At 36.3% G+C, this 12,731-nt stretch overlaps 1 protein-coding gene across 8 annotated transcripts in view; it reads left to right on the forward strand.

The window, feature by feature from the left end:
* Window positions 1–12,731, forward strand: part of FRY (FRY microtubule binding protein) — a 364,004-nt gene that overhangs the window by 177,358 nt on the left and 173,915 nt on the right. For all 8 annotated transcript variants that reach the window (XM_067562954.1, XM_067562948.1, XM_067562949.1 and 5 more), the window contains 5 exons: window positions 3,739–3,878; window positions 6,879–6,969; window positions 7,392–7,471; window positions 7,580–7,660; window positions 10,856–11,024. In XM_067562954.1, the coding sequence (XP_067419055.1) occupies window positions 3,739–3,878; window positions 6,879–6,969; window positions 7,392–7,471; window positions 7,580–7,660; window positions 10,856–11,024 (561 nt within the window). The remainder of the gene's footprint in view (window positions 1–3,738; window positions 3,879–6,878; window positions 6,970–7,391; window positions 7,472–7,579; window positions 7,661–10,855; window positions 11,025–12,731) is intronic.

Below are 12,731 nucleotides of genomic sequence, written 5' to 3' on the forward strand. Positions count from 1 at the left end.
TGCATATACTCCCACACACCTTCAATCAGACATTTTCATTAACAGTGTCCATTCCTTTCACATCCTCATGCCCTGCACCAAGGCTGTACAGTGCTGCACAGGTGAACTGCCCTCAGTTCCTTCTCAGCGGCCTCAGCCTGAGACTAAGCTTTAGGGTGTCTACCTTGAGCATGCTTCAGCTATGTTTTTTCCCAGTTTGCCAAAACAATGAACTTGTGGAACTAGTGCATAATCCATTGTATAAAGTTAACATGTCAGCAATGTATCTCCCTGGCATTCAAAACACTCCTGTCAATGTTCTCGCCAGACACTTCTTCCAAATGGGAAGTTGGACCCTAGATCTTCAAACAGCATGTTTCAAACTTGGGGATTTCAAGAAGTGGACCTCTTCACTACCTCCCTGAACAGGAAGTGTTGTCTGTTCTGTTTAAAAGGGAATCTAGGCTGCCATTCTCCTACCTGGAATTAAAGGACTATTTTAGGCGTTTCCCCCAATACCTCTGATGCTGAGGGTAATGAACAAAATCAGACAGAACAAAGCTAGGGTTATTCTAATCATTTCAACGTGGCCAAGATCAGCAGGGTGTCCTTATCTGTTTTACCTGTCCCTCAAGTTTCCAGTCATTCCTCATCTCATCTTCCAGGATGCTGGTTGATTGCTTCATCCCAACCTAGGCATTCCCCGCCTCAAGGCATGGCTCCTTGATTGTTCTTGTGGCTAGAGTTTGCCTGTTCTGTGGAGGTACAACAGGAGTTACTAAACAGTAGGAAAGAATCTACATGAAATACTTACCTTCAAAAGTGGAAAAGATTTATCCATTGGTGTGAACTTCACGACTCGCACCTGAATCTTTCTCACTCTTGGTTATCCTGGATTACCTGAAGCAATGGAAGAAAACAGGATTATCAACCAACTTGATCAAGGTTCACGTGGCTACCATAACAGTCTTTCATTCCCCAGTCGAAGGGTTCTCAGTGTTTGCTCAGCCAACAACTCTAAGGTTCATCAGAGGAGTGGGGAACCTTTATTCTTAAGGGAAAATCCCCATTCCAGGTTGGGATCTCAACCTAGTTTTCAGATGTCTCACAAGACCTCCCTTTGAACCAATGGCTACCTGCTCCTTACTGAATTTGACTATGAAGAGGGCCTTTTTGGTAGCCATCACATCAGCCCAAAGAGTCAGAGAAATTGGGGCCTTAATGGTACACCCTCTTCAAGGACAAGGACATATGTCCACATCCTAAATTCCCACCTAAGGTGTCATCTGAGTTTCATTTTGATCAGATCATTCATTTACCATTTTCCCCCAAAAAACATATATTTCCAAGAACAGGAGGCTTTCTTCTATACTTCAGATGTCAGAAGAGTGTTGGCCTTCTATCTAATAGGACCAAACCATTTTGGAGGTCTCCTAAATGGTTTGTTTTATATTGTAGACAAATCTAAAGGATCCACAGTCTCCACTAGTCTCAGAAGGTGGATCTCTGGGTGTGTTATTACATGTTATGATGTGGCCAGCATTCAAACTCCTTCTAGGGTGTTAGCACACTCTACAAGGTTGTAGTCAGCATATGTGGCATTACTTAAAGATGGTCCAATATCTAAGATCTGCAGAGCCACTACATCATCTTCAGTACATACCTTCTCCAAGCACTATATCTTGGTCCATGCTTCTAGATCCAATACATCAGCTGGCCATTCAGTTCTGGACCAGATTCTGAAGATCCCTCATTGCTACAGAGATACTGCTTGGAAGAAAGAGGTTACTCACCCTGTGAAGTAACTGTAGTTCTTTGAAATGTGTGCCCTATGGCCATTACCTGCCCTCCTGCCCCTCTGCTTTGGAGTTTCCTCTGTAGGACTTGAGAAACTCCCAGTGATGCCATCCCCTCTCGGTCTTCTGTGGGCAGCCGGGTATCTGTTTAGGTCTTGGTGCGCTTGGCCTCATTGATCTGGGGTACCAACAGCTCCCGGGAGAGAGCTTGCAATGAGCATTCTTTCTCCTCATTGGTCAGCCCCACCTGAGATGGGTTGCTCCTTTTTATACCGCGGCTCCACTTGAAGCATGCCTGGCAGTGGCAAAGGGGCGTGGCTTCCTCCACCGACAATATGGGATTAACCCCTTCTTGTCCAATGTGGGGCTGGTACATTACATCATAGTACTTTATTGTTATGAAGCATCACATCCTGTTACAGTGTTTCTGATATGACAATTGACAGCCATTGAAATGTCCGGGATAGGGATCCATTGACTTTTTATTTAATTCAAAGCAAAGTTAAATATGTTCATGCAGGTTCATATTTTTAATTGAGAACAACATTTCCATGTTCCTGCACCTTCCCCTTTAAAAAATTGAATCAAAACGTATAATAGGTGCCCTGCAAATCGGATTTTTGCATGTGTTTTGTACTGTGGCCCAACCAGTGTTGGTTTAATTATTATTAATGAGTAACAAAAATTGGTGCGTCACTCTGCAGAAATAACTTTTTCAAGCTTTAGAAAATAAGATAAAATTGTCTCAGCTGTAATTTCATAGCATCCTGAATTGATAACAATTAGCATTTTGAACTGACAAAATTATGTATATCCTTTATGTGCTTATCTGAATGCTTATGCTTAAGGGTTTTAGTGTAATTTAATGTGGATTACTGTAATATTTTATCATTGAAAGCTCCCTGATGCTACACCAAACTGCAGAGTCTTCATACCAATTTCCAATTGTTGGTTTCATGCTTCAAATAATAAAATACGTTGAAACAGCTGGACTGAAACATGTATGCTTTTCTAGAAAGAATAGTACTTTTGTAGAAATGCACTATTTTTACACAGCCGGTTGGTATAATTTTCTTGTTTAACATGATTAAATTCTAGCCCATGATACCTCAATACAATTGAAAATAGTAATAACACTTAGCATTTTTCATCCTCAAAACACTTCACAAACTTTAAATGACATAAGATCACTGTGAAATAGGTAAGTTCTGCAGCTAAGAAAAAATCTGCACTCCTATAATGAAATAAATCAGAATTTAGGTTAAATTGCATATCTGAACTAGTTCTGTCATTTCATAAAGGCTGACATATATGACTTTACTACAGTTTGAGAACAATGTTGTCTATGTATTAGAATAGGGAATTTGCTTTATTCCTGACTTAGTCACTGACACTCAATGAGCTTGATCTTGTAAAGCACTTAAGCAGATGCTTAACTTAAGCATGTGGGTATCCTACAGGAGTTAATGGCACTACTCACACATTTTAAGGTAAGAACATACTTCAGTGCTTTTTTGGTCCAGTGCCAATTACTCCACACTTTGGAAGACATCTGGCCTCTGACAAATCACAAATCTAGGTTCAGCAATTCACCCATCTGTAAAATTGACATATTTCCTTACTTTGGAAGATGCTCAGACACCATGGCTGTGAGCATGGTATAAAAACTTAGATAGATACTTCCCAGAGGTGTTGCAAGTTGTAATTAATATTTTTAATGCAGTTTGATATTAGATGAAAGGCACAATAGAAGTGCAATCCGTTATTTACATTTCTGTTTGTATGGGTGTGTGGATAAAGAACATTAAGGCACTGCTTGTGGTAAAATTAAAAATTTCAACTGGAGATGCAAACAAGGAAGAGCAAGTTTAACCTTTAAGTATGATTTTACAGCACTGTTTGAAGAAGATAAAGCTTGAATACTATCTGAATTATTTGTTTTTTATGTTGTTTTTCCACATAGGTAATAAGCTCAATGAGCTCCCTTTCAGAGTATTGCCTACCCTCTATTCTACGCACTCTTTTTGATTGGTATAAAAGGCAAAATGGCATAGAAGATGAATCTCATGAATACAGACCAAGAACAAGCACTAAATCCAAAAGGTACACTCCTGAATAAGCATAATTTGTATTCTGTGATATAATGTATTGTATTTAAGCATTCAGCTTCTGTTATGCTCTTTATTTAAGAGGCTTTTCAGGCATTGAAATTTTGGAAAACAGGAATTTCAGGAAAATAAAATTCTGATATTGGGTGAAATTTCTGAATTGTGGGCAATCAATTTTTATATCAATTTGAATAATACCGTTTAGCTGAATAAGCAAAACAAATATCTAAATCTACTCTCATATTATCATCTTATTCTTCACATCAAGTTTATAAGAGTCCACTCCCCAGACCACCTAAAGAAGGAGTGCAATATTCTTTAAATTAAAGTTATGCTCCTGGATGATCCCATATAAACCAGAGTATTGGTCCTCACCACCATTTTGTATTTTGTGAATACCATTTAAATAGTGCTTTTCATCTATTGTGTCTCCCTGCTTTTCTCTTGTGAGAAGGTACTGTGCTGACAATAATCTCCAGGCACTTCAGAGAGCAGGATTGTTATAGATTTAGTATGCTGCTTGTTCACAAGAATAGAACAGTAAAAAGAACTACCTGTGTGCATACTTGCTTTCTCACATACATATATCCATATCGCAGAACACTGCAGGTAGCTTACTTGGGGAGCTCTAGCAAATATTAACTGATCTTGAATAAGTCATATTATGATGTGTTATGTTCATGTTTTATTGTAACTTTGCCTTAAAAAGTTTAAAAACAAAATAAAAAAAACAAAAACCCACCAATGCTACCTAGACCTCATATGGTGTAATTAAGTCTTGCGTTTTAGGGAACTAGATAACGGTCTGTGTTTTAGCAGAGAATTTTTTAGAGAGAGTTTTTGGTACAATTTTATTCTTTGAAAACTACAACTGCTTGAAAAGTGGCCAATGATTATTGAAGTCAGTTGAAGCTGTGTGGGGCCTACCAGCACTTCAGTTCATAAATGAGGATATAAAATTAACATTTCATTTAATAGATTCTTATGAAAAATACACTGGATTTGTGACTATTCCTTTTTCAGATTATTATAGACTAGCAGGCCAGATCACACATCCCTTATTTTTGCCCTGATCAAGGAAAGCACGAAGCACATGTTTTAACTTTAAACACAAGTAGCCTAGTAGAAGTCATAAACATGAGAACTGTGCTGAGCCTTACTGTTTACTCAGAGAAATATCCTACTTAAATCAATGGGACTGAGAAAGAACTACAGGATTGGACCTTTGGGGACTGATAGCCAGACACTTAAAAATTCAGTTTCTCTCATGACTTTTCAATATATTTTAAAACGGAGCAAATGGTCAAAGTTGACACTTCAGAATAGATTGGAAGCTACTCGGAGCAGGACCATTTCTCGTCCATGTTTTACATAGCATCCAGTATGCAGGTAACTTTAATAAATAATGAAAGCTAAGGAAGATGTAGAAAGAGGGTGCTGACTGTTTGTGGATTCTCAGCCAGTTTGAGGCATAGAAAAAATAGATAATGTCTGATTTGTTATCCAATAAAATATTGGAACAATCAACCTCAAATAAGCATGCTAACTTTAAGTTTTAGCTCACTTCATAGTTGTCCAATAATTCAGTTTCATGTTATATTAAACCTAATTTTACCCTATTATCCTGATGGTTAACTGCTCAGAGAGGAATGAACTGGTATATAACTGTGACATAAATGAAAGTTGAGAGAGACCCCTTTAATCCTCCCATATGTTCTAAATGCCTCCTCACCCCACATCATACTATCTCAAATCACTCAAAAACAAAAGTGTTTTGTTTTTTTAATTATGGATTTATTTATGAAAAATCCTGGATTGCCACCTCTATAACTACTGGGCATTTAGATATCCATGGCTGGCTACTAGGCCAGCATGAAGATTTTCTGTTCTTGGGAACTTTGATTACAAATGAAGCAAAAATCAGTAGTGATTATAAAAATTAATGCGTTGCTGTTGATGCTAATAGGCTTTTAATTTTTTTACGTTCTAATGCTATGTGACTGGAATATGAAAAAGATACAGAATTTCACCAAACCAAACAAATCTTTTCTGAAAATGATCTTTAAAGCATTGCCTGAGGTTCCTGCAAGTCTGATTTTCTAGTCATTGACTAAAAATTATTCCTCAGCATTATGTATATATATTTTTGTTGCGCAAATTTTAATACAGAACTTCAGTCAGTATGACAGAGTAAACTATAATGCAACCCTACTTAAATGCTGAAGCCAACATTTTCAAAATTGAGAGTGTAAAGTTAGCCAATTAAATAATTATATGGTCAATGGTCTTTGACTTCAGCAGGATCTATTAGTACTCACACCTCTAAAACCCAGGCCCCTGATTTAGGTGCTTAAATATGGATTTGGGTCCCTGACTTTAGGTACCTATGTTTGAAAATTTTATCTCAATAAGAGCTGCTGGGTGTTCAACCATCTAAAAAATGAAGCATGCACCTAAATCTGGATTTGGGAATCTTTCAGGCTCCTATTTTTTAAAATCTTGACCTAAAATAATTTCTGATTAATATAACACTAGTACTGTTTCTACCTTCAAAATTACTGATAATTTAATAAACAATGATATTGACAGTGAGATTGAAATACAAAATCCACTTCCTAGATTTCAGTTCAGCATTGCTCAGTTGAAGTATTAAAATAGAAAATACAGTATTTGAGTGTTGAGGGAGAAAGAGCCAACATAGCATGGGTCTCTGGAGCTGGAATACGAGAGAGAGAGAGAGAGAGGAAATGAAGGGAGGGCATTTCGATGTCTAAAAATAGGTGAATGTGACAATTCTGTACTTAGACTATTAATTCTAGATTTTAAGAGATTGTCATTGTACTGCCTTTAATTGTTTAATTTAGGATTACAGTTTGAAAAATTGGAAATAAAACCCAATTTACAATTATTTGTATACTTATAATTTATGCAGACCTATTATATAAAACATGACACATGTCTCAGCACTATTTTATTTCTTGTTTTGATTTTGCAGTGATGAACAGCAGCGAGACTATTTAATGGAAAGAAGAGATCTGGCCATTGATTTTATTTTTTCTTTAGTATTAATAGAAGTTTTGAAACAGGTATGAGATTCTTAAAATAAATAATACGTTAAGAAGTAAATGATGATGAAGTTGTACAGTATTTCATCTCTCTGGCTAATTTTCAAATTGTTATTAATTTCTATTTACAACTTAAATAGTCTAACACAAATGATTTCTGAACCACCTGTTTGTTTATTCTGTCCTCTCTCCCCACATAAGGGAAACATCTTATACAACTTAATATTAATAGGGACTTCATTTTGCCATATGTTTCAGAGATGAAATATTTCTCTTCAGTACTAAACCATCTTTATATAATTAGCTCTCTGGTGTAATCTTTTAATCTTTTTATCTGGTGTAATATTTGTTTAGGGATGATATACAGAAATAATATTGGCACTGAAGTATGAAGGGTAAATTTTAATATTCATATGCCAGTTATGTTTTATTTGTACTTTCAGATTCCACTTCATCCTGTAATAGACAGTTTGGTACATGATGTCATTAACCTGGCTTTCAAGCACTTTAAATATAAAGAAGGGTAAGGCTCTTTCCCACACAAAACACAAAAAGAATTGCTTGCTGAATTTTTTAATTGTATTAGTTAAAGCTATGTGCTTTCTCAACCATCTGATTTATTTCTTGCTAGGTACCTTGGTCCTAACACTGGAAATATGCACATTGTTGCAGATCTGTATGCAGAAGTAATAGGTGTGCTAGCACAAGCTAAGTAAGTATACTTAAATACATTGCCTATTGGAAATCTGAGAGATTTAAATGTTATCATTCTGGAAATGAGGATAAAGAAGAAAGAAGGGCACACAGTAGAAAAGTAGGTCTTTCCCTAACTTGGCAAAGCTAAAAATTACCCATATCTAGTCACAGAAGCCTTTTTTTGAATGTCCACAATTATTGCAGTTTAGAACTAAATTTAAGTGGTGCATTTGTTCTAGATGGACTGTCAACTATGTAATCTTTGGATATTATACTGACATCACAAAGATAATTTTGGGACCTGCTGCTATTTCGTCAAAAAGTGATCAAAATTATTTTTTGGTTAAAACAAACATGAATAAGCAAAATATAGGTTAGTTTAATAACCTTAAAGTTGCAAGTGTTTCTTTCTTTTTCTTTGTTTTCCATTCCCTTTTTCACATATTCTTTTCTTATATTACTACTTGAGGAGGTCAGTTTCTTTCCCCTGTCCCTCTCCATTCTTTCCCCTATTCTAATTCCTTGTGTTTAATATCTTCCCCATCTCTTTTCCTTTCACCTGTTTTCCTCCCTGAGTTTCTCTGCACAGTTTTTAATTTCTGGTTCCAATTCTGAATTCTATGTAGTAGTAAACAGAACCATAAGCACTTAGTAACACAACAAGCAAAATGAAGCACCTATGGTGCTTTTTGTATTACCATTTTTTTACCTCTTTTTTTATTCATGAGATGATTGTGAGTAGATCACGATTTTTTGAAGTTTTTCAGAATTATTCACTGAAATTTTTTGGAAGTTTCATATACTCAATGGCTTGTTACATGAAGTAACAAAATCCAAAATTAAAACTGTACTGTTTGCTTACGCATGGTCACATAAGGCCTAGTCTACGCTGCCAGGCGTCCATCAATGGGAAATACGCACGCTAGTTAGTATAGCTTGCTTGTCTCCCATTGACTTACTAACGTTCCCTTACCACAGAGTCTCCACTGCGCTACATTGACAGGAAATGCCCTCTGGTCAATGCAGCCTTACTCTTTTTGGGAGGGGTGTGTGGATTTACTGTGTCGAACGGAGAGCACTTCTGTGATCGATTGTGCAGGTCTCCACTGCCCGCTCAGTCGATCTCACTGCATCAATCCATGCAGCCCGGCGCAGCCCGGCACAGCCCCGGCAGTGTAGACATACCCTAAGTCTCATGGTATTGTTTGTTAGCATTGGTTTCCTGGTGTGAATGTACACAGAAAGTAAATTTTAATGCTCACTTTCTACAAATATTCAAGCCCGCAAGCTTCAAATTTGCCATTAGCAAGCATCCATACCAGTAGAACTTGATTGTATAAATGTTAGAAGAAAGCAAACAGAAAGGGAGCATGGACAGGACAAAGTACATTTGTTTAAGGATTCAAAATAACATTCATAGAAATATTTTTGCAATACTCACCCATCTCTATTCACCAGTAAGACATCCATCAGGAAATGGAAGTTCTGTTAGTTGGTTGTTGAGCCAGGATTCCTGAATGATTGTTGAATTAAAAGGAAAACAGATGACACCAGAGAACATATGTAATAACTTGGTGTCATAGGTGAATAAGTCATTGAACTGTACAAAGTTATCATGTGTCACTAAGAGCTGTTTTTGTGGAAACATAATAAGGCCTCAATCTTGCAACTTCTTGTCCCAGGCACATTACTGCACTTGCACAGAGTCCTGCAGAAATGAGTTGGGATCCCCACATGCATAACAGTTCACCTACAAGAAAAAGTTACAGAATCCTTTTCTCATTTATATAGGTTTCTGACCTGAGGTTCCAATAATTATAATTATTCTCATCACTATAGGTCTTGCAAATATGCTTAATTTTACTCATATTAGTAGTCCCACTGACTTCTCTGAGATTACTCATACAACTACTGTCATGACTAAACTCCTCATATGAGTACTCACATGATCCAGTATTTGCAGGATCAGGGCCTATATTAAGGAGTGTATTTTCAGGCTGATTTGTGCCATTTTAGCTGCATTGACATTGGTGATGGTAATGTGTCTTAAATAATTATTTAAAAGATTCTACCTAAATGTATTATCTATATTCAAATTTTTAAAATGTTTATTCTGCAGTGGTAAATTGAATTAAATGAAAAAGTATTATATCTGAACAATAGATTTGTGGGAAATTTAGTATCATGTAAATCTTGTTTAGTATGTGAAAACATTCTAGGTAGAATCTCAAATAGTAGGTTAGAGTGGATGAGCTACCAACATGGAATTAACAATTGTAACCTTTATTGTAGTAGACTTCAGTTCAGGAAAATGTAAATGTCTTTGGATAACAATGAGTAATTGAAATGTCCTTGGGCACAGGTACACTGTAAAGTTACAGTTTCCCAGTGCATGTCAAATAATACCATCACCTTCTAAAACATAATTGTCATTAAAAAATCAGCACTTACCAATAGTTACTTACTACCCTGTGGTATCTGAAAAATCACTGTATTTTTTTATACTTGGAATAAAAATTATCTTTGGTACCTAAAATAATGTAGTGTTGTAACAACTATCAGGAAAAGGCTGAAGGCCTATCTGAATATTTTATGGTTAGCATTTGAACATTTTCCTTTGTAAACTTTGTACATGCTTGCAATAAAAATGTCTTTTATCCTTGATTTTCAAAGAAAGTATGAGTGATTATTTTATGGCAGTTGGTTTATGTATAAAAAGAAACATGATGAATTAAAAATTGGGAAGTTCTTTAGATACAGTAATGTGAGGGGTATAAAATCAGGAAATAAGATTTTCTCTCATTCTTCAAGCTTGCGGCGAATGGGAGCACTGTGGAAACAGTATACTAAGCCTTTGGGAGGAAGGGGAGCATTTTGCATTGTTCTCAATCCATCCATCCTGTCAATCTAGCTTTAATGCTTACAGGCACTCAGGGAATTATGTTCAGCCATCTTTGGCCATAAAGATGTGGCAACTTAATGAAGGGCTTTTGAAGGGGGAACTATTGGGAAAATATTGGGGATGAGAGAAGGAGGCATCGGAGGATAGCCTCACACAAACCCTAAGTAAAAAAAAACAACTAGTAAGGTATATTAATGATTAAATATAGAACTTTTATCTCTTTTACTGTTTCTCTTTAGGTCCCTTGCAATACATGCTAAATCTTACTGCCAGTCTATTGTTTTGTAACTAACCAGTATGATTTCATAGATTTCCTGCTGTGAAGAAGAAATTCATGGCTGAATTAAAAGAGCTGCGGCATAAAGAGCAAAGCCCTTATGTGGTTCAAAGCATTATCAGTCTAATAATGGGGATGAAATTCTTTCGCATTAAGATGTATCCTGTAGAGGACTTTGAAGCCTCTCTTCAGTTTATGCAGGTAACTTTCTCTGATGTAGCCCACACTATGTCTGGCTTAAACAGTTTAATTTGCCAAATTATATCATGCTATACAAGGCGGGGGAAATCCTACATATTAGAACATTAAAAAAATCCTCATTTTTTGGTCATTATCACACAAAGGACACTATTCCTAAAAGATTAGTTTACATGTTGGTATCTTTATTCTTTTTCCCTGGGGGCGTTTTTTGTGGCAAATAGATGCATTGGCAGTCACCATTAATTTTTTAAAAGTTCCAATGAAAAATATATATTTTTTGCTGGCCTGTGTGTGGAGATTAGCTGAGTGAAGATTTCTCATAGATAATAATCAATATACTCTGTGGAAATGGTAGGTGTCCTAAACTAAGGATTTGAAATATGAATACAGATTTATTTATTTATTTATTTTATAAAACTTAAATAGCAACTACATTAATTTTATTTTGGCAAAATGCTTTATACCATACTTAGCAACATAGAAACAATCTCTTTCTCCTCTTCTCTTTGGAACAGCATACCCACAGTCCATATTGTCTGTGTTTCCATAAGTGCAGCCATATTCATGAATGCTGACATATTTTCATATAAATTATACAGAGGTGTTATGTTGCACAATTTTTTGTGTGTGAAATGTACATTGGTGGTATGAATAAATGGTAGTGTTTTCTGATAGTATACTGCTATTAGGGCCCAGTCTCACTCCTTTTGAGGTCAGTGGCAAAATTCCCATTTCATGGAAGCAGGATTCAAATGGAAACTATCTAGGCTTTTGTACTGTGGTCATCACTATAATATTTGAGTGCCAAACTCACCACCAAGCACAGAATAGAAATGTATATCAGATGTGAAAAATATGTATTAAAATTAGCCCTACTTGATGTGTTTTATAATACAGCTTGCAGTTTACACATATAATTACCATGCAATAATTATAAACTATGGGCTATATTGTAAATTGGTATACATGCCCATGCCAAGGAGGAAAAGATAGTAAGAACCCTCCTTATGTACTACATAGGCTGTCTGCCCCATTTGTCATGAATACTGAACTAAGGCAGGGAGATGCACTGTCCCCAATACTCTTTTATGTGGCTATGGAAAAAATGGTCCTATCATTGCAGAATTCTCAGGATAAAGTGAATTTGTAAATGGCCTGCATCAACTCATTGGATGTGCTGATGACCTGGCTATTGTTGGAGAGACAGAAGGAATGATTGTTCATCTTCTCTGCAGAGAATTTTTAGCTCCAAACTACTGAGAGAGACCAAGCTTCAGATATACAAGACCAGTATAAGGCCTATTTTTTTATATGGATGAGATCTGGGCACTTACTAAGAAGGAAGAAAGGCAGCTAACTAAAATAAAGTGTTAAAATATGAGTTTTGTGGCCAGTAAGGGAGAATGATGTGTAGAGAAGATCTAATAGACAACTGTTAGAAGTCTATGAAGAACCAACTATATAGTAAATGTAGTGAAATCCCAACAACTCCAGTGGGCAGGGCATGTACTTAGGATGGCAGAAGACAGACCAACTAAACCTCTTCTGGAAGGACATCCATATGACACCTAACCTTGTGACCATCGAAGGAGAAGATGGAGGAATAATATTGGTCAAGATCTGAGAGCTCTTAATGTAAATTACCATCAATGGGAAAAAAGGCCCTTGACAGAAAGGGGTGGGGGCAAATTGTGAGAGCGGCAAGGA

Source organism: Emydura macquarii, unplaced genomic scaffold (genome assembly GCF_026122565.2).
Source record: "Emydura macquarii macquarii isolate MOO-44397 ecotype Brisbane River unplaced genomic scaffold, CSIRO-AGI_Emac_v2 contig_2473, whole genome shotgun sequence".
NCBI classification, from domain to species: domain Eukaryota; kingdom Metazoa; phylum Chordata; order Testudines; family Chelidae; genus Emydura; species Emydura macquarii.